The sequence below is a fragment of the Myotis myotis genome, unplaced genomic scaffold, assembly GCF_014108235.1.
Source record: "Myotis myotis isolate mMyoMyo1 unplaced genomic scaffold, mMyoMyo1.p scaffold_m19_p_7, whole genome shotgun sequence".
In the NCBI taxonomy this organism is placed as follows: Eukaryota; Metazoa; Chordata; class Mammalia; order Chiroptera; family Vespertilionidae; genus Myotis; species Myotis myotis.
In genome coordinates this window covers 7,282,861-7,304,732 of record NW_023416379.1, presented here as the reverse complement: position 1 = coordinate 7,304,732, position 21,872 = coordinate 7,282,861, and the positions used below count along the sequence as shown (strand labels likewise).

General features: G+C 41.3%; 1 protein-coding gene across 1 annotated transcript in view; it reads left to right on the top strand.

Moving 5' to 3' along the window:
• OPRM1 (opioid receptor mu 1) overlaps nucleotides 1-11,123 on the top strand; it is a 30,306-nt gene extending 19,183 nt beyond the window's left edge. The window contains 4 exon segments of the mRNA XM_036317252.1: nucleotides 7,410-7,762; nucleotides 8,796-9,320; nucleotides 9,791-9,873; nucleotides 10,893-11,123. Coding sequence (XP_036173145.1) covers nucleotides 7,410-7,762; nucleotides 8,796-9,320; nucleotides 9,791-9,873; nucleotides 10,893-11,123 — 1,192 coding nt within the window.
• Nucleotides 11,124-21,872: the final 10,749 nt, after the last annotated feature.

The window sequence follows — 21,872 nt, the reverse complement described above, 5'->3', positions numbered from 1 at the left end:
GAAAAGGAATGAACAGGGATAGCTCAGCCACAGTTCTGACAAATGGACTTTGAAATTAAGTCTTCATGGATGTTAATTAAAAACCTCTGTTGCAAAATTTAAAAGCAATGCTAGCCCTAGCCAGTTTGGCTCAGTGGATAGAGCGTTGGCCTGCAGACTAAAAGGGTCCCAGGTTTAATTCTAGTCAAGGGCACATGCCTGGGTTACAGTCTCAATTCCAAGCAGGGGGTGTGCAGGAGGTAGCCAACCAATGATTCTCTCTCATCATTGATGTTTCTATCTCTCCCTCTCGCTTCCCCTCTGAAATAAATAAAAATATTTTCTTTAAAAAAAGCAATGATAACATTTTTATTTCAGCTTCTTACACAGTATCCTGATATATAATTCTCTCCAATATGCTGTGCTATTATTAAGCATTGCTAATGGTTATATCTACAAGACACACACACACACACACACACACACACACACACACACTTCCACACAAAACTACCCCCCTAAAATTTAAATTATCTAGGTATTTTACTTGCATAGTAACAAACACTCAGATATTTAAATTTACGATGTTAAACGTTTTTGTCCTTGACAATTGTCCTAACCCTCAGTTATCTTTAATATTAAAACATAACCACAATTGTTGAAGCTACTAATATGATTTTTGGAAGCATCAATTTACAAAAATATATGTAGAAATGCTTACTGTACTTTATAAAGTTACTAGAGCCCCAGTGCATGAAATTCATGCATGGGTAGGGTCCCTAGTCCTGGCCGATGATCAGGGCCGATCAGGGCCTTCTGGCTGCTGGCCAGGGCCTCCCTTCGTTCTGTGCCACCCCCTGGTGGTCAGCGCACATCATAGTGAGCGATCAAACTCCCGGTCTTCTGGTTGAACTCCCAAGGGGACACTTTGCATATTGGCCTTTTATATACATAGATATAATTTATCATATAGATTATATGATACATATTATTACAGTGCAATGTCATAGTGGAGAACATATACTGTAACAAACAGATAGGGATTTAAATTATGCCTCTGCCACTGTGATTTTGAGCAAGTTATTTAACCCCCATGAACCTCAGTTTATTCACGTACAAAAGAATAATATGCAATTCATAAATCTGTAATGAAGAATTAAGTCATAAAACCCAAGTGAAGTGTTTACAGTAATGCTTGGAGGAAAGTAAAGATTCAGTAGAGGTTGGCTAGGGTTATCACACTCCAAAAATAGCATCTGTCACCATCATCATTTAATTTGTTCTAATGGTAATTTTTAGGGGTAATATAATCACCTCTTTACAATTGTGGAAATTAAAGTTCAGCCACTTGGTCATGGTCACAAAACCTTGCTTAGACCTATGTGTTTTAATTCCAAGCCCAATGTGTTTCCTACTTGCCCATGCAAGAGTATTTTACTCCTAACTTGATTAAGAACCCAAATCAGGGGGAAATTAACAAAATCAAGGTAACTTAGTTATTCACTGATCTGTAGGTTCCTAGCACTTTGATGGGATTGGTCCTGCTCTTAAGATCAAGTAAACAGTTGGTATGACTCAAGAATCACCAGGAATGTTTCTACCTTAAAAGGTGGGATTTTTATTTCTTAATCTCTTAACACTTAAATGTTTAAATGCAAACATTTTATAGAAGATACAGAAAATAAGCACTGTAAATAGAAACCACTTGATTACAATTAGCAAGTAGGTTTCTGCTTTAATGACTGCTAGATCTAAACACCACAATCAATAACTAATTGAAGGAATGGAATGCAGAATAGGTAGAGAGTTAACTTAGGGCTATGGTCAGCAAACTGCGGCTCGTGAGCAACATGCGGCTCTTTGGCCCCTTGAGTGTGGCTCTTCCTAAGCCTTAGGAGTACCCTAATTAAGTTAATAACAATGTACCTACCTATATAGTTTAAGTTTAAAAAATTTGGCTCTCAAAAGAAATTTCAATCATTGTACTGTTGATATTTGGCTCTGTTGACTAATGAGTTTGCCGACCGCTGACCTAGGACATGGTGAGGATCCAACTGCAGCTGCAGTGCATGGTCATGAGCTCTGAAAAAGAAGAGCAGCCCCCTAAAAAGTAAGATGATATCCAATCCGAGCTTTCATCTGGAATGGGTTCTATCTGCTAGACAATGGGTGAATATGTTTGCCAAGACTCCTGTGGTGCAGGCAGCTGTTGTAGCTACTGTGCTCTCCAAGTGGGTTGTACCCATCTGTGGACATCACCGGAAAATTCCCACTGCTTCCTTCCAATTGCTAATTGCTGCTGGCCTGCTGCTGCTGGGACAACCTCAGGATCCAAGGACACTCTGCTACCCATGCTCACCAGCCAAAATCCACCAGGAATAGACTTGGAGCTCAAACTACTAGGCTTATTAAGCTTGCTTCAGGAGGGGAGAGGGGACACCACTGGGATTTTAGTTTATGTTTGGTGATTAAGGAGAAATTCAAGGAAGCAGAGATTTGTCTGGATAGGGTATTACTCAAACCAAGAGTCATTTGACACATGGGCATCAATAATTTCTTATCTAGGGGCTGAATTAGCAGAGTAAGGCTAGAGTCATCCTATATAACAAAAGTCTAATATGCTAAGTGTCCAATCATCTGGTTGGCCATTTAACCAATCAAAGTGTAATATGCTAATGAAATGCTAAGGCTGCTCAACTGTTTGCTATGATGTGCACTGACCACCAGGGGGCAGACAGTCGACCGGTTGACCAGTCACTGTGACATTCACTGACCGACTCAGGGCAGATGCTCTGACCAGTAGGTTAGCTTGCTGCTGGGGTCAGGCTGATTGGGACTGAGCGAGATGGGCCAGACATGTCCTGGAGCCCTCCCACAGTCTCTCTCCAGCTGGCCAACCTCCCATGTCCCTCCCTGTCCCTGATCGTTCACCCATGGGGTCCCTCGGCCTGTCCTGTGCCCTTTCACAATCCGGGCTGAGGGGCTTCCCTCCCACCCCCAGAGGCACGAATTTCATGCACCAGGCTTCTAAATCATTGAATAAGAAGCAGTGGATACCTCATGTTAACCAGGAGAGGGAGAGGCTGGGCATTTTTGTGGTTCAGGTGATTTGGTTTTACCTCTGGTCAGGTCTGGTTATAGAGACGTCTTTTGGCTTGTTGCATCACAGTCATGGAAAGTCCTCATCTGAAGTTGATACTCTAAAGAATTATGTTCCATAAATGAATGCCACAGCCTGGCTGTTAGCAACTAAGCTGGCTCCCCAAAGCTCTCAGGAGCTTTTTCTTTCTCACCATTACGCAACCTCACTACTATTACAGTACATGCCTTCCTCTCTTCTCCTCTGCCAATGGAGGGAGACAATAATGGGAATCAATGTGGGGAGTAGTAAGGTGACATGAGACAGGAAAGCAGAAAGCATTTCTGTGAGATGAACAGGAATGTCTTATTTGAAGAGACATCTAGTTGCAGGCCTAGGATCAGGAGGACTCATCATGTCGCTCAGCCAAGCAGGCAGCAGAGCACAGACTGATCATGGTCTCTATACTCCAGAAGCTTACAGGCTAAAAGACAAAACGTGATTTCCATATAATTGTCACATTTATCACACAAGACTAAGATTTCATGTGCCAGCATGCTAAAGGTTGAAAGTTATTCTCAAGTTCATTAAGAGTGCCAGATATGCTTTTAGACAATACTCAGATTAAAACCTTGTTTAAAGGTATTCCTATGCAATGTATCATTTTCAGGATGGCTGATTGAGAACAAACTCTAGAACAACTTTTAGAAATTATTTTTTAAAGAAAACAAATTAAAGCAATAGATCAATGAAAAGCCATACACAAATTTATGAAAATGATGGGGAAATTCTTGGTAGGCAGCCTGAATGTTTAAAGGATCCTATGAAATGTCACTCCTTCTTCCCCTGCTAATGTTCGGACAAATTGAGAGAGAAGATGAAATGAATCAGCAGATAGAAAAAAAAATACATCATCTTTATTGTTGGCAAATACTTTGCTGGTGGTTGTGACTTAGCTGTGCAGTTATAATAGCTTCCTAATTCTAATCCCAGAATGAATACACAAACACATCTAGTCACAGACCTGGACCACAGCTAACCTCCTAATATGGGGACCAATCCCTTTAAAACTTACTACCTGGAATAGCTGGCTACCATATGTGTTTCCTTTGTGCAGCTGAACCTTAGGAAGAGACTGTGGAAGGGACAGAACGGTGTATATCCTATTCTTCAACCTTAACATATAAACATAAAAGCCATTCCTTCTCCTTTTGAAAGAAGTGAATGATGCAACAGAGACAGGTCAAGAGTGTTAGGGTCATTGATGACTTCATTCATGAAATACGAGTTCATAAGGAGGGTTTTCCACAACGGAGTGGATTTCCACAGTAGTGGCAGCCTTGTCAGTTGCCGCTGGTGTGTTTTCCAGTCTACAGGTGACACAGAAAGGCGACACAATGTCCATTTAAAAACTGGTGCAGTGCAGTGCTTGGGGAAGAGATACTGGCTGTACCTAGGAGACCAGCAATGCTCTGGAAACTGTATGGTGCAGTCTAATTGCAGCTCCCGCCCCGGTCAACCCACACAGCAGAAACAGCGAGCAATCTACCAAGGCATCTTCACTTCAAGGGTCAACTCAAAATCAATATAATCGGATTGTGAATGAATGACTATACCATGAAAGACATTGGGGAAGGACACAACAAAAAAAAAAATTTACTTAAAGAAACAGAATTAAATAGCAATCATACAAGTACTTTAAAATAACATATTTAACATCTTCAGGGGATGAAAGAAATTATTTCGTGAAACGAGATGCAAATAGAACATAATAAGAGATGGTTATTAACTAGCAAAGCATTGTAGCTAATGACCCACAAATAACCTGGGCTTGAATCCTGGCTCCAACAATTGTTACTGATTATTTTGCTGTCACTGATCGTGGTGATATGTATGAGAAAGGAAAAACACACTTTGGGAAGCATTGCATTTGAGAAGCCAATAGCAGGTGCAGATGTTCAAAAGAAAGTTGGAAAGGCAGTCAAAAAACTGAAGAGATGGACTCTGAGTCCTACAGTTGATAGTATTAAACTATGGATTATTAGAGAGTAAAAAAAAAAAAAAATGGAACAAACTCAACGCTCCTCTAAAAAAATGTAATTCTGCTACAACATTGGATTTTTATTTTTTAAGTCTCAGGATTTCCAATGGCCCCGGCATGGGCATCTTTGAAAAGAATATGAAAAAGCTTTGCATGCTTACCTTGTTTTAGCTAACAGTGCGCCGAGTATTTCTGGGACAAACTACAACATTTTCAGAAATGCACTCCCAAAATGACACATGGCCCAGCATACAGCATAGAGGCACATTTTTAGTTTTAGTTGGAATCTAGAAAAACGGGAGAAAATCTCAAATGTTTGCACAGCTTTCTGTCCCTCACGTTCTCCAGCCATGATGCAAGGTAGTCAACCAATGTGGTCTTCAAAGATCCTTCATGATCCTACTCCTCATCATTCATGACCTTCTATGACCAAAGTTCTTTTTTAATTTAACAACCAGTTGACAAGGCCAAAAGGAATATTCCCTGTTCACTTTTACTTCAAAAGCTTAAGATTTCCCTTGTTAAAGTGTGTTTCATTATACCACAAAAAACATAAAGTCACCCAAACCCTTCCTCCTATATTTAATTCTACTCAACAAGCATTTACTGTATTCATCTTGTGCTGGGCTCTGTGCCAAATGGATAATCCAATTCTATCTTTATTTCATTTAACTTTTATGTTCATGCTGTCTTTTATATTTTACTTATATTGAATGATTATATATACAATATCATCACCAAAAATATAGATAAAGCTTTATATTTATTGTACTAAGTACAATAGATAATAATTTTACTGACTTGCCCTCTAAAATATTTGTAATCTACAACATACGCTCAGGTTTCTTCAAAAAACAATTTTCTAATATTAATATTGGTAAAATTGCCGAAACCGGTTTGGCTCAGTAGATAGAGCGTCAGCTTGCGGACTGAAAGGTCCCAGGTTCGATTCCGGTCAAGGGCATGTACCTGGGTTGCGGGCACATGCCCAGTAGGAGATGTGCAGGAGGCAGCTGATCGATGTTTCTCTCTCATTGATGTTTCTAACTCTCTATCTCTCTCTCTTCCTCTCTGTAAAATATCAATAAAATATATTTTAAAAAAATATATTGGTAAAATTATTTTATCCTATTTTGAAGTCACTTTCATTGTTCTTTCAATATGTAAGAAATACCTAGGGATATAACATTATTCAACATTATGTACACATGATTTTTTTTACATACACAACTACTAGATTTTAAAATAGAAGGAATTTCATTTTCTTTTAGAACTCTCAAATTTGAAAGCAAATAATTTCCAAGCTCTGGAAACTAAGTATTTATAAGAAATACAGAACATCTTTATCTATGAACCCAAATGTACTATCTCCTGAGACGATGTTCTGATGCTGTTTTTGAAGTCATTTGGTCTAAAGAGATGAATAATCTACATATCTGCAAACAAAGATCTAAAGTCACGAATAAGACTATTCCAGCCTACTATAATGGTTTATATACATCAAAGGATTTAGCCTAGTAATATATGTCTATGTGACATAAATATTAGTTATATCAGAATACAGGAATCAAGAAAGCAAAACATGATTTTGATATAAACTTCTGATTAAAGAAATGCTATTCATGTCCTAAAGTAGAATGAGCAGAAATCAAATAAAGCAGGAAATAAGTACTTCCTAAAAGTATAAGTTAAAGATGATTAAGCAAAGTCTCTTAGCCATAATGGAAGCATCTCTCCTTTCATTTCCAGAGAAGTGGCACATGGATGGACATAAGGACATGTTCTCACACCATGCTCCACAATTTTAACTATAAAAATCTGAATTTTATATATATTTAGAATTAAAATGAATTATTATCCAGTGTCTGGATACTTGACTGAGGAGCTACCTGTGCCTGGCCCATTAAATAAATCAGTATGATACCTATTATCATAACCATTTTATAGGTAAGAAAACTGATAGGTAGAGAAATTATATATTTAGCCTATAGGCACATGGCTATAAATAGCCAATCTAATATTAGAAAACAGTCCGGCTAGCATGGCTCAGTGGTTGAGCATTGACCTACAAACCAAGAAAGAGGTCATGGTTCAATTCCTGATCATGGTACATGCCCAGGTTGATTCTCCCTCATCACTGATGTTTCTCTCTCTCTCTCCCCCCTCCAAGAAAACAGTTCTTCCATAATGAATCTCAAATGCTTTCCGCTAATCCTTGAAGGTTTGTTTTTTTTAATTATTGGAAGGGTACCAGTATTTCACATTGCTGCCTGTTTCTGACTCAGCCTCCGCTCTTCCTTCATTTTCTAGATACACCAAAATGAAGACGGCCACCAACATCTACATCTTTAACCTTGCTCTGGCCGACGCCTTGGCGACCAGTACCCTGCCATTCCAGAGTGTCAATTACCTCATGGGAACATGGCCGTTTGGAACCGTCCTCTGCAAGATCGTGATCTCCATAGACTACTATAACATGTTCACCAGCATATTCACACTCTGTACCATGAGCGTGGATCGCTACATCGCCGTCTGCCATCCGGTCAAGGCCCTGGATTTCCGTACTCCCCGCAACGCCAAAATCATCAATGTCTGCAACTGGGTCCTCTCCTCAGCCATCGGCCTGCCTGTGATGTTCATGGCGACAACAAAGTACAGGCATGGTGAGTGATGCTGCAGGCCTGAGGGATGGAGAGTGTATCGAACCAAATGTTGGTGAAGTCATAAGCCAACTAGAATTTTTTGGAGTGTTCCAATGTCTTAGTCAAACTGTGATTTTGATAAAATTGTTTTCTAGAAAAATGCCTTTGAATAATTTTGGAAATGGGAATTTTCCCTGCGATTTTAAGCCCACTAAACATTTCAAAGAGAATATAATCTATGGGTTCTGGATGTCTCTGCATTTCATCAAAATGATGAGGAAATAAAAATACAGTTCTTCCCAGAGGAATTAGAATTAGAACTGAAACCCAAAGCAACCGGAGGCTTGTTCGATAGTTTCCAGCGGCTGCTCCATAGAAAATGTATCTTTCCAGACCTCATGTCAGAATGCTGACCCACCCATTAAAAAGTGGAGTGAGAACATCCATTAGCTGGGATGTCCTATAGACTGTGGACAGTGACTATGTTTTGTATATCAACACAGACCCCGTAGGGCAGGGGTCCTCACACGACGGCCCGCGGGCCACATGCAAATACAAATATTGTATTTGTTCCCGTTTTGTTTTTTTACTTCAAAATAAGGTATGTGCAGTGTGCACAGGAATTTGTTCATAGTTTTTTTTTTAAACTATAGTCCGGCCCTCCAACGGTCTGAGGGACAGTGAACTGGCCCCCCGTTTAAAAAGTTTGAGGACCCCTGCCATAGAGGATATAGCTCATGGCGGGAAGTCCATAATTTTTGGCTGAATGAAAACTTAATGTGACCAAAGTGGACAGCAAAATGAGATCTTTAGAAATAAATAAATAAATAAATAAATAAATAAATAAATAAATAAAACTGTTTCTAAAAATCAGCAGAGAGCTGAGTTTCTCCCACCATTTCTTTAAATACTTCTTTACTAGCTTGTATACTAATAGCCTTAAGTTAGCTAAGGTCAAGCTTAAAAATTAGTAAGCAAGATGGCAATGTTAATACCAAATGTCATAATTAAATGGTGCTTCTAATTCTTCCTTGTAATTTTTTTTTTCACCTAGGTTCCGTAGATTGCACACTAACATTCTCTCACCCAGCCTGGTACTGGGAAAACCTGCTCAAAATCTGTGTTTTCATCTTCGCCTTCATCATGCCTGTCCTCATCATTACGGTGTGCTACGGACTAATGATCTTACGCCTCAAGAGTGTCCGTATGCTCTCTGGCTCCAAAGAAAAGGACAGGAATCTTCGGAGAATCACCAGGATGGTGCTGGTGGTCGTAGCTGTGTTCATCGTCTGCTGGACCCCCATTCACATTTACGTCATCATTAAAGCCTTGATCACAATCCCAGAAACTACCTTTCAGACTGTTTCCTGGCACTTCTGCATTGCTCTAGGTTACACAAACAGCTGCCTGAACCCAGTCCTTTACGCATTTCTGGACGAAAACTTCAAACGATGCTTCAGAGAGTTCTGTATCCCAACTTCCTCCACCATTGAGCAGCAGAACTCCACTCGAATTCGTCAGAACACTAGAGACCACCCCTCCACGGCCAACACAGTGGATAGGACTAACCATCAGGTACGCAGCTTCTAGACTTGGGTACACTTACTGGGGATGATATGAAATGATAGAGCTTTGTACCAATCCAAGATTCAATCCATTAGAAAGAGATCAGTAACAAGGAGATTGGGGTTCAGCATGAACATAGAGGGAGGAGGGGAGCAAACTTTGACCATTGTATTGGAGGGGCCCTTCATTTATCAGCCGAACTCTATATATTTGCATTTTTCCTTTATATTAGAGACCTGACAACTAGAAACCTGTAAAGCCTCTAAAAATCATTATCTCCACAGCCTTGTCTTCTTTTCAAAATGAACGACTCTTAGCATATTGTGGAAGTGACCCTGATCTAGAATTCTCCTCATTTCCCCCCAGCAATGTCATGTATTTTATGCATATTGCTCCAACATCCCTGTCACTTCTCCAAAGCCAGGCCTGCTCTGGTTCTGTGGTAAAAGAGAAAGGTCAGCACTTCGCTGACTCTGGTGACAGGTACAAGATGTTCCCAGCAAATCAGTGTCACCGCAAAGGAGGAAAGAAAGAACAAAATGGGGAAGGATGATTTGCTGGAAGATGTATTCCTACGTGCAGAAGAGTATAGATGATGGCCTGCGTGAAAGATTCAAGGTTTACACACAATCTTACAATTAAATGAGGAATCAAAAAGGAGGAAAGAGAAAAATCCATCTCTAAGTTAAATATTGGCTTAGGAAGCCACTGGTTTGCAAAATTTGGAGTCTAGCCTTTAAAGTAAATCAAGCATATCAAGTCATTATTGCGGTTAATTAAATAAATTTTCAAATAATGGTGCCAGCACCCAAAATTTACAGCTTGTGTAATTTTATAACCCAGAACTCAAATTCAAACTTCCTGTAAATTCTTGAGTCAGAAAAAGTTCTTAGGGCAAGGGGTGGGCCTATGGGGACAGATGGTTCCATAACAAGGACTAGAAAGAGAATAGCAGGAGAGGAAGGGGGAGTTAGCTGCCTCCTCTCCGCTGTCTCCCCACCACGCCCACCTCACTGTCCCCACTGGGGCCACCCAGCCAAACCCAGACTCACCCTTTCTAATTGACCACGGGATGATGCAATCCTGTGGCCCAGAGGGGTCATTAATCCTCATGCCCCTGCTATTAAATAATGCTGAAAGGAACACAGGAACTGGAACCCCCAGAGAGGATGAGATAATGATGGCAGACTCACTTCCAACCAAAGGAAAATTAACTTATGTCTCACTTCTGAATCCATCTCAGAAATAAAAGCCAGAAAGAAATGGTTTCCTACCCTGCATCTTTTCTCTTATTTTTTTTCCACATTAAGACCTTCAAACCTGCCTCCTTTCCTAAGCAGCTCTCCTTCTGGGCAGCTATCAAAAGCTTGCAAGTAACTTAAAGAGGGCAGGGATTTAAATAGATTTTCTTCAGCCTGGGGATAACATGTTAAAGAATGCAATTTAAAAGTCTCAGTTCTAAAGTTGAAATATGTTCCATTGAAGCAAAATACTTCCATTGGAGGCCAAGATGGCCATGCTAAAACTCTGGTGCTCTCTCCTTGGGTGCCCACCCACACCTTCCCTCTGCTTTCTGGCACTTTAGGGTGTGTCTGTCAGTAGTGTACCCTGGGCCTCTGCCCCACTGCCTGGGCCTCTTGTCACATCTGATCCTCCCAGTATCCTCCACTCACCCTGCTCTCCCGGCAATTCAGCCCCCAGCCGCTGCTGGAGCGTTTCCCCTGACTTCAGCATGACTGTCCTTCAGTGGCCCTGGGCAGTGCCCTTGACTCCCTTCCAAACCCAGTGTTTTCACATCACTGTGGTTCTTGCATAGCCAGAGAGAGGAGAAAGGAAGCTAATTGGGGAAGCTCTGTTCTAAGTAACTAAAAGGTTTGCTTTAAAAATGCATCCAATTAGCGCTTATCTCCATTGCTGCCTCCATGAAACAGCATCAGTGTCAGATCACAGCAGAAACACATTAGCCCTGGAATTGGCTGCTTTCCCAAAATGCCCAGCTGGGAGAGCCGGACAAAGAGCGAGCGGCTGCCAGGAAAAGAGGAAAAGACACTCTGACATATTTGAAAATTAAGATAAATCAAAGATCCTTTTGCTAACCGCCACTAATGTGATCATTAGAATCAAGGCAGTTACACAGACATCTGGAAGGATACATCAGCCTTTGGTGAGAGTTTCAATAATACATCAAAATAATAAAATTATTTGAAGGAGAAATCAGAGACTTTATGGCTGTGTCTGTAGGACATAGTGGATTTGTTGTTCAAATTCAGAATGTGACAAACAGGTTGTTGTGTGTGGGGGTTTTTTGTGTGTGTTTTTAAACATCCTGAGCCATTATGCTAGGAAACAAAGCTAACTGGATTAACTGGATTTGCATTAACTTTTTAACTGCTTGTTTGAAGTTTGTATTGTTGTAGATGTTTGTGTCTGCTTGTGTATTTGTGTTTTCTCCAAGAAATATACGGTACATGTCACATCTCAAGCACATTAGCCAACTTCATATTCTGCAGATCAGAGAGCCAATATCAAACCTTCCCAGGGTGTCTGTATTCTGACAACTGTACACTGAGACCATGCCCATACAGCGCAAAGTGAAGTGGAGAGTTGGCAGTTATCAAGGTAATTGGATAAGCCATATGAGAAAATTCTGGACCCAAAATAAACTCTGAATCATACTTACATGTTGAAGAGCTGTCAGTCAGCTTTGGCTGCATAACAAGTCTTTTTTAAAATTCGGTAGCTTAAAGGGACCATTTTTTTTAGTTTGAGAGTCGATAGATCAGTAATTTGGGCTGCAGTGGTCTGGACAGTTCTTCTAGATCAGTTGTCAACTAGCGGATCGAGGATGCCCACAGGAAGAATGGCTAGTTCCACATGGACCTTCGTCTTCGCGCAGCTTAGCCCAGGCTTGTTCGCACGGTGGGCACAGGTTTGAGATTCAAGGGGTGGCAAACAGACTCTGCCTATGGATGGTAGATGCTGCTGTCACATTGCAAAGGGGTGTGGCTATAGGGAGAGAAGTAACTGTGGTCACTATTGCTAACCATCTGCAGGAGGCACATGTTGCATGGGACACGCCCTCCCTTCTCGAGGGCATGAACCACATCTGCCTTCTTGTGCCTCCAGTATCTACCAAGCACACTGTCTGGCACATTACAATTTCGTCCAAAAATATCTGTGGACTGAATGAATAATCAGAGGGCTCATGATATTCAGGTGATATGAAGGGTGGTGGGAATGGCCTCTTTCATGTTCAACTGATTGACAACCTAAATGACTATGTAACACACTGATATTATCTCAGGCTCAGCCTTCAGAACCTAAAAAATACTCACAGGAGGGGGCCTTCATTTTCTCTTAGCTGATCCTCTGCTCAGAAGTTATACTGTTCAAACACATGCGTATTTACACATGTGCTGTGTCAATTTTATTTTTTAACAAGTGCTGTTGATGAGGAGGCCAAGAACTGGATTCAGTGCCCAAAGAGATCTTGCCTTGGCTAAGCATTAAAAAAATGGTCTCATGTTATTTTGTGTATTTCAAGGCTCAGTCACAGCTCCAGCTGTAGCATTCCATGCCTGTTCAACTTATCATCTTCATCGCTACTAGATTTTTGTTAAGTAGACTCACACTTAGGCATTCATTTTCCATGCTCTTCATGCAATTTGATTTCTCTGTGCATACTTCTTCAAGTCATTTTATTTCAAGTTTCTCTTTTAGAGCAAATTATCTCTATCCTAAAATATGAAGAAAGAAGTAAGGCTAGTAAAGGTGAAGATAATTGTTAGAGAACTAGGAGGCTCTGGATGAGCTCAAATCTCCTGGTGATCTTAAAACAGTAAGAGAACTTTTAAATGATACATAATTAATGAAACACAAATGATAACTTCAGAAGCAAAAAATGGGAGGAGCCTAAAAATCTAGGGGAAAGAGAGTCCTAATTTTAATGGGAACTTTGTGGCAACTGAAAACCACTTTGCATTTATTGTTTTTAGAGCCTAGATCACATTATTAAAATATATTTTGAGAGCACTTAGAAAGGAAGCAGTAATGTCTAGAAAGCAACTAAGCTTTCTAAGAATTAGTTATGACAAAACTAATTTTATCTTCCTAGAGGATCACAGGACAGGGAAGTCAAGAGATTTGGCAAGCTCTTGTTAATTTCTGTAATTCTATGCTATGTTGAATTATGATCTGGTTATATGGTACAGTGACATAGATTTATAAACTTTGATTGCCATCTTAACCATTCAATCAATGGAGGAATGCTGAATATAATAGGATAATGAACCAAACTTAAGTTATAAAAGTTACCAGAGAAAAAATTCAATCCAAAAATCTAACTCTCCTATATAATAAAAGGGTAATATGCAAATTGACCGAACGGTGGAGCAGCCGGTCGCTATGATGTGCACTGACCACCAGGGGGCAGATGCTCAAAGCAGAAGATGCCCCCTGGTGGTCAGTGCGCTCCCACAGGGGGAGCATTACTTAGCCACAAGTCGGGCTGACGGCTGATGAGTGCAGCAGCGGTGGCGGGAGCCTCTCCTGCCTCTGCGGCAGCACTAAGGCTATCCCAGACTGCTAAAAGACACAGGCCGGACTGAGGGACCCGCTCCCCCAGCCCCTCAGTGCACGAATGTCGTGCACCTGGCCTCTAGTAGAAATATAAAATATGAATGACTGCAGATATGGACAAAAAAGCCCTAGAGATTTTTAAAAATATACATATATATTATTTTTTATTATTTTCAGAGAGGAAAGGAGAGAGAGAGACAGAAACATCAATGGTGAGAGAGAATCATTGATCAGCTGCCTCCTGCACGCCCCCTACTGGGGATCCTGCTGAAACCTGGGCAACAGGGCATGTGCCCTGACTGGGAATTGAACCCGACATTGGTTCATAGGTCAACACTCAACTACTGAGCCTGCCAGCCAGGCGAGGTTTTCTTTCATGGAATAACAATATGATACAGTCCATCTCAACTGTTGCAATTACAGCTTGATTGCATCAACAAATGTCTAGTGTCTAGAGCCAAAGAAATGTTAGCTTCACTATCAGGAATGAAATTAATAAACTAGCTTGTGTTCAGACATGAGCAACCAAGAAGGTGAAGGGAGTTAGAATTCCTCACTATGGTAGAAATAAGTGCGCCTGGGAAACAGAAAACTCTGGACAAAACAGTGATCTTCATATACTTAAAGGGATGCAATAAGGAATTGGGCTTATCCAATACAACTCTACTAATGAAAGCTAAAGGGTGGAAGTTACAGGGAAAGGGATTTCAATACAACCAAAGAAAGATTCTTCTAAACTTTGAGATATAAGGATTTCCTGGTTACTGGAAGTCTCAAACATTTAGCATCAGCATTTTGTCTACATGACTGGGATGTGACAGGAACTCCGGTGTTAAGATTTGATACTTAAAGAATCATAGGGGATAGCGCTCCGATTAGTTTTACAAATTCTACCAGGGTCCTACAGAACATTACTGTGCGAAATGTTAATATGTGAGCCATGGAAAAATAGCTCTTTAGGCAAATGCTAGAAAGTGTTACCTGTCTTATTTTTGGTCTCAAGAACTTATACTCTATATTAACATTTTAAGGCTTTGAAAAGCCCTAGTGTGTGTGTGTGTGTGTGTGTGTGTACTACATATATCTATATATTTGCATTTTGTTTTTTAAGCTGCAATGGAGCTTGGAAGAAGAGACAATTTCTCTATGATGTAGTTAAATGGAGAACTTTGCCACTGAGTCATCAACTCTAAAAGTATTCCGTGTGGCTCTGCTTCGATGGTTCTGTAATGAATGCAATTTTGAAGCGTGTTATTGACTGAAACATTGATCCGCTTCAACAGTACCCAAGGCTGTTATTAGTTTCAATTGCAACTTTGGATGGCATCACAAATAGGGAAGAGACAATGGAAGTGGAAGAGAGTAGCTGCAAAAAAGAAAAAAGAAAAAGAAAAAAGAAACATATTAAGCCAGCTTTCCCTGACCAATATACTTGGGCATGTCACTTCCCCTCTAAAGACCGCTGCTTCCTCCCACAGGTTAATGAAGTGGGAAAAGGCGATCGCTTCCACTCCCTCCAGGGGTAGTGAGCATCTCCAAGCACTGCATGGATAGAAATGAAAAGTGCTTTCAATAGGCTTCAGTTCCAATCTAAAAGTTTCTCCAAAACTTTATTTTTCAAAATAGTCTAAAAAAAAAAAAATAGCCCAAAAGGATTTGCTCATTGACTTCCTGAAAATAAATAAATAAATAAAAGCTTAAAAACCTGTTGGCAAAACTGGAAAACGGATGGTAGATTAAAATACTGTACCGATGTCAAATGTCAAGTTTACTGACATGCGTAACATTGCTGTGGTCACTGTCAGGAAAGAAGCCCAGTCTTAGAAAATGGTGGGGAGTTACAAGCTTCCAAAGACGAGATCCCAGCAAGCGGCAGGTCAGCTGGCCACAACAGTATGGATGTCAGTAAACAATGTGACCCAATGGACCAGAGAAAGCAGTTTATTACCAACAGCTCAGCAAACAGCAGACACATCAGCACAGGGGCGCTGGCTCCCTGGCCCACATGCCCCGTCGTGCAACACAATGGGCTCAGGTGGCTGCTGTGCACACAGTGGCTCGCACTAAAGCTGAAGAGCCTGGAGCCAAGGGCTCAGCACCTTTGCAGCATTCAGTAAACAAACCTATCCTTCTCCCCTGAGAGCAGGGGCGGGCAATCACAAAGTGGCCATGCTGTGGTCCTCATGTGGTCTGGCAGCAAATGTTCTTAATTGGCTGTGTGACTACAGAAATGACTCAGAGTCAAAAGATATTTACGCCTTGCATTTCAGCTCAGTAGGCAAGCTTGTGCAGGGATGCGTGGTGGACTGCCTCTCCCAATAATTCACCTGTCGGCTGGACATATTCTTGGCTGAATTCAATTTTCATATATTTATATCATCCCATTAGCAATTTGGGTTAAACATACTGACAAGGGCTAGGAACAAATCCGTTCCATTTATTTCAAACAATACTTGATTAGGGTTATTATTCACAGAATCCCCATCCGCAGGATCAGATCAGATCGGCAGTATTGACCTCAGCCATGCACTTCAGGATCCTAGACTCAAATGAGTTAGTCCCAGAGAGGACCAATCGGTCTGAGCTCAGATAGCCATTGAGCTTCCTCTTTTATGGTATGCATGGATTGTGCCACCATACTGTTGGTATTAATTAGAACCCAACAGGAGTGGTTGGCAACCACACCAACCAGAATGTAGTCCAAGGCCAATCGATGGATCCACGTATGAGCAGGGAGTTTAGCCTGAGCGATGGATCTCCTATGGCTTGTTCTGTCTCATTGGCTATGGTAGCTCAAGTTAAAGACAGGTTCATGACCTGTCTCTCAAATGTGGACTCAGATGCCAGGGAACAACACTCACACTGCCGTATGGGGACAAGAATCCATGTATCCCTCAGGTAGAACAGCACTCTTTTACCTGGAGGCCTAGCAAAAGGAACGTGACCCAAGGAGTGGTGTTGCAGCCAATCATTGCAGGGGGGCAATGATGCGTCAAACTGCTCAGCCTTGCGCGATAGAGAGATGTCCTGTGGCCCACTCTTCCCCACGTGAAACCATGTAACTGAAGGGGACAGGTTCGATTTGGGATTTGTGGATAAGTTTAATTTGGATGACTACTACATTAACTTGGGTATTCCATATGGGCACTGTCACCAAATAGCTTTTGCCTTCAAAGCCATCCATGGTATAACCCCAGGGCACTCAGGTGTTAGGAAAAGCATAGGAACTGGTATGAGCCTGACTGTGCTTATACATGTACAAGGGACTTCACATTTAGGAGCCGCGTTTGATAATATCAGGCACGTAGAGTAACTCAGGGCCAGCCAAGCCCACATGAATTTTTCTGATCCCATGCATATCAGTTGAAGTGATAAGCCCTGAAGCAGGTCAGGTTGGCAGTCAGAGCTGCTGCTCATTTCAGTAGAGCACGTGATTATTTTACCGGGCTGCAGGACTGGAGTTTAGAGAAAAAGATAAGAGTCTATCATTTCCCCCTCCAGTACCTCCAAGGCCTAAAGTATTCCTTCCCCAATTCAAGTGGTCATTGGTGCCAAGGAGGCACCAATAGGTCTCCTTCCAAATTTGGCAGATTTTCTAATTAGCTTATTTGCTGCCTCAACAAAATGCATGCAAAGATAAGGCACATATTACCTCAGTGCCTGAATATTGCAATGAAGTGCCAAGCTTCCTTTCTTGTAGTGGGAAGCCATCGCACAAAAAATATTTTCCTTACTGTCATTAGGATCCACTTTTAAGTGGTTACTCATGTTCCTCCCAAAATTTTGAGTTGGGTGTTTAGTCCCTGAATCTTATCAGAATTAATGACCAATCCTGGACCTTCGCATGAGTTAGCATCTGCTAATTTCATTGGGGATTATTGACATAAAATCATCATTGTAGTAGGACCAAGTCACTTGCAAGAAGAGAGGGGCTAGTTCTGGGTTCTGACCTACTCATCGGTGGCCAATCACAGGAGAAATTAAGTATTACTGTGGCTGCACAGGAAGCATGTTTAGGAAGCTGAGTCAGGGTAAGGATCTTGATTTTCAAGTGCCAAAGGGACAGAGAAAAAAGACATGACCAAAGCCCAAGATGGCATTCCAGGTGCCATCGCGGGCACCTGATTCAGTTACGGTCACCATGTCTGGAACAACCAGAACTGAAGAAGCAAAAACTGAATTCTGTTGGCAATGATCCTCCATCAGTCTCCAGACCCCGAGAGCTTTACTCATTGGCCACACAAGGCTATTCTACCAGAAGGGCACCTGAAGCTGAATTGTCATCTGTTGTGTCTGTGCCCCACCCTCACCTCTCTATAAGTAGCTCTTCCAGACTGGGCACGACTCCCATGGACATTATGAGCATTCACAGAGCAAGCATGGAAATTATCAATACCAATTACATAGCCTTGGGAGCAGCAGAAGTGGTCATAACAGCCCCACTCAAATGTCACAGTCACTGCCTTCCCTAATTGACTCTGTTTCAAAGAAGGCTAGTAAATGAGTGGTCCTCAACCTTCAAGAGAGCCTGGTACATTAGTCATCTGAGCACAGATATCAAAAAGACAAAGACGTTTATGCTTGCCCACTCTTATCTTTCTCCCCTTCTCCATTTTGCCCTTCTTAAGGGGTAAGACCCTCTGAGATCTCTTGAGAATGAAGGCACGTTAAAGGCTTCCCAATGCAAGACTGAGGTTCTGAGGGAGCCATTTGTTCTAAGGCAGCCACCTGGCTTTCTGGTTCCTGCATGAAAGAGAGTGACTCCACAGAGGCATCTGGATCTATAGAAGTATGCAGAGCTTGATCTGCCTGAACGACTAACTGCCTCCTTGGAGCCCAACAGAGCCTCATATCTGAGCTGCAAGTCTTTGATGATCATCGCTTCAGTCTCTACTTTGGGAACCTTGATTTTAATAGGCATATCCACAAAGCCTTGTGTTTTTCTGTCCTGGGCTTTGTCTTGGATTCCAGAGTCCCAGTTTAGGAAGTACTATCCTGGACATCTATGGCCCTAAATCAACACAGCTTCCAGCACAGGACCTCACAGCGAGAAAGATAGTGAAGTGGGACGCCCTGGGGGGTAGGGGGCAATCTTAAAAACTTCATCAGTCATTTTCTAGATAAGAATCATGATCAGGCTGTCATTCCATCTAGGATCGATGCAGTCTAGAGCAGTGATGGCGAACCTTTTGAGCTCGGCATGTCAGCATTTTGAAAAACCCTAACTTAACTCTGGTGCCGTGTCACATATAGAAATTTTTTGATATTTGCAACCATAGTAAAACAAAGACTTATATTTTTGATATTTATGGTATATATTTAAATGCCATTTAACAAAGAAAAATCAACCAAAAAAATGAGTTCGCGTGTCTCCTCTGACACGCATGTCATAGGTTCGCCATCACCGGTCTAGAGCAACTTCCGCCCTCAGACTCTGAACAGCTTCTTCCATGGAATTTCATGGGATTTTACTATCCTCAAGAAAGTCTCTTTAGGTTAGCCATCATGGAGTCATTAAAATGGGGTTCCACAGTGGCAAACCTCACTGTGAAGAATGATGCTGTCCCAATTAAATACTATGCACAGTGGCTTAAATCATGGGGACTAATGTCAAACAACCTAGGTGCTTCCTTTACCCTCTAAGAGCATAACATTCCTCACTCCTCTATCAGCCGTGTGTCTGTCAGTTCCTTAGTCTATTGATCAAAACACCCCTGGGCTTTCTTCCTTTCCCTCTCACTGTGGGGTTGCATCTCTCTACCCACTGGAGGGGCATATTGTCCTCTAGATGTTTCCAGTTTTGACTTGAGACGGGGTGCAATTGTACTTTCCTTGCTGGTGAGTCCCAGAGTGCTCTCTTAGACCCCTAGTCCATGGGAGAGCAAGCAGCAACCAGACATCATTTGGCCAGCTGGTTAGAGTTTATCCTTCAGTCTCTATCCATCAATTCAATTTGTGTTTATCAGCAACTAGGACAGAGGTGGGCCCCTCACTCCTCTCTCTGCACCCTTGGGCCAGCAGAAGGTTTCTCATGGTAGTACCTTCCCTGTCCACACTCCCACAGGATGATGCAGTGGAACCTCATGGTGGCTGCACACACAGAGGGTTATGTAGAGCTCAGCTCTTCTGCAGCAAGCAGCAAACAAACCTCCCTGGGACTAAGCAGTCACACACGGGTCAATGCTGTGGTCACCTCGACCTACTTCATTACTTATGTGACAATTTACAGAAACTGTGCCCCATCAGAGGACAGGGAGGCTAGCTTCACAAGAGTGGTGGGGGTGGGGAAATCCCAGAACTTCAAACCAATTTCTTCAGAAAAAGATCCATTAATTTTGAGAATTGAGGGGAAAATAAAAATGTCTTTGTCCAGAAATAAAAACAAAACATGCTGCAATTTTCTTTTGAAATTTTGATCAAATCATGAATAGTGTGAGGATATGGAGAGAAAAAGAGGGTCAAGGACAGGGGGGGGGTGGGGGAAGAGTTTGCATTAAAATATATATTTTAAGAGAAGCCATCAAAAATATATCTTTGATGATTAGTATATAGTTCTTATTCATTAGTGTATACAAATACAATAGCATATTCATAATGACCCAAGAGATTATATAATATTGTGACATTTAAGAGAAACTCTGAGGGTTGCAGGAAAAAGTACACACAAAGACTCCCAATACAGTTCCGACACACAGAAGATGCCCAATAACTGTGTGCTATAACCCAATCTGAAATGCTCACTGTCTTTGTTTTTTTTCTCTTCTTCTAGCTGGAAAATCTGGAAGTAGAAACTGCTCCATTGCCCTAACTGGGTCTTCCTGTCATTGAGACCCTCACTGAGCTTAGATGCAACCATTTTATGTGGAAGCAGGTCACTGCCCGAGTGTGTGGGAAGTTTCCGTGTTCTAGGAATGTGTCTGCTCTGAGTCATCAAAACTTACTCCTCTCTGGTCACTTCACTCTGCATCATTAGAGAGACATCCCAACTAAGGCAAGCACTGGGAAGGAAAGAACGACTAATGAGTTCAGCCTGTGTACATAATCACAAGGAAGATGCCCAACGGGACCATAACAGGCTACAGTCTGTAAATTCAGGTCGTCATGGAAGATGAACTTTCTGTAGGTAATATTTTTTTCAAGCAAATATTTATGGCCTCATCAAAGAAAAACCACAGATTGCTTAATTCACCATAGTAACACGTGAAGTAAATGCTACCTCTGATCAAAGCACCTTGTGTGGACATCCAAGACTTTCTAGTCCTCTGTAAGACAATACTTTGCTCTGTTTTTGACCTTTAATGTTAACCTTAAAAGTATCTTCTGGATAAGACTTCATTTCTACCTTCGTTTCTTGGTTCTATATTTTAAAGAAAAACATCTCCATTATTGCCAGGGAAGAGATTAACATGAAAGGCAATCTGAAACCCAGTAATGTGTCAGCTGCAGAAAGGTTGATTCTTGTGCATTGCAAGTGCTTCCTAAGTGTTCAAAAGGGAATAGGGGTCAATGAGCTCATCATTTTATTATGCAGGAAGTCAAGCACTACAATGTACTCTTCATTTCTCAGTAGTTTCTCCACACAGCATGCTCCTTTTACATATAATTTTCTTTTGTTAATGCTGCTCAGAATACTTGTGCTTTTTGAATCAGAGTGATAAATTGACAGATGTTTTTGTTGACTTTCAGAACAGCTTAAAATTTTCTAAAAATATGGATTCAATAAGCTTAATCTCAAAACAGATAGACTCATATGACCATAGAGAAAAATAGATCATCTATTTTTCAATCCTGTATTGTTACTTGGACATGAAATATTAACAATGACCCAAGAATACTTTCCTGAAGGTTGTGTTTATGTAATGTCTGCACCGATATGTTGGTCTTTATGATCTTTCCTAAATGCCAAGATTTTCTTTGTAAAATGTCAGTCTTCTGAGTAGTTTCTCTAAGACAATTCTCTTTGGCTGGTATGACACACCGCAGAGAT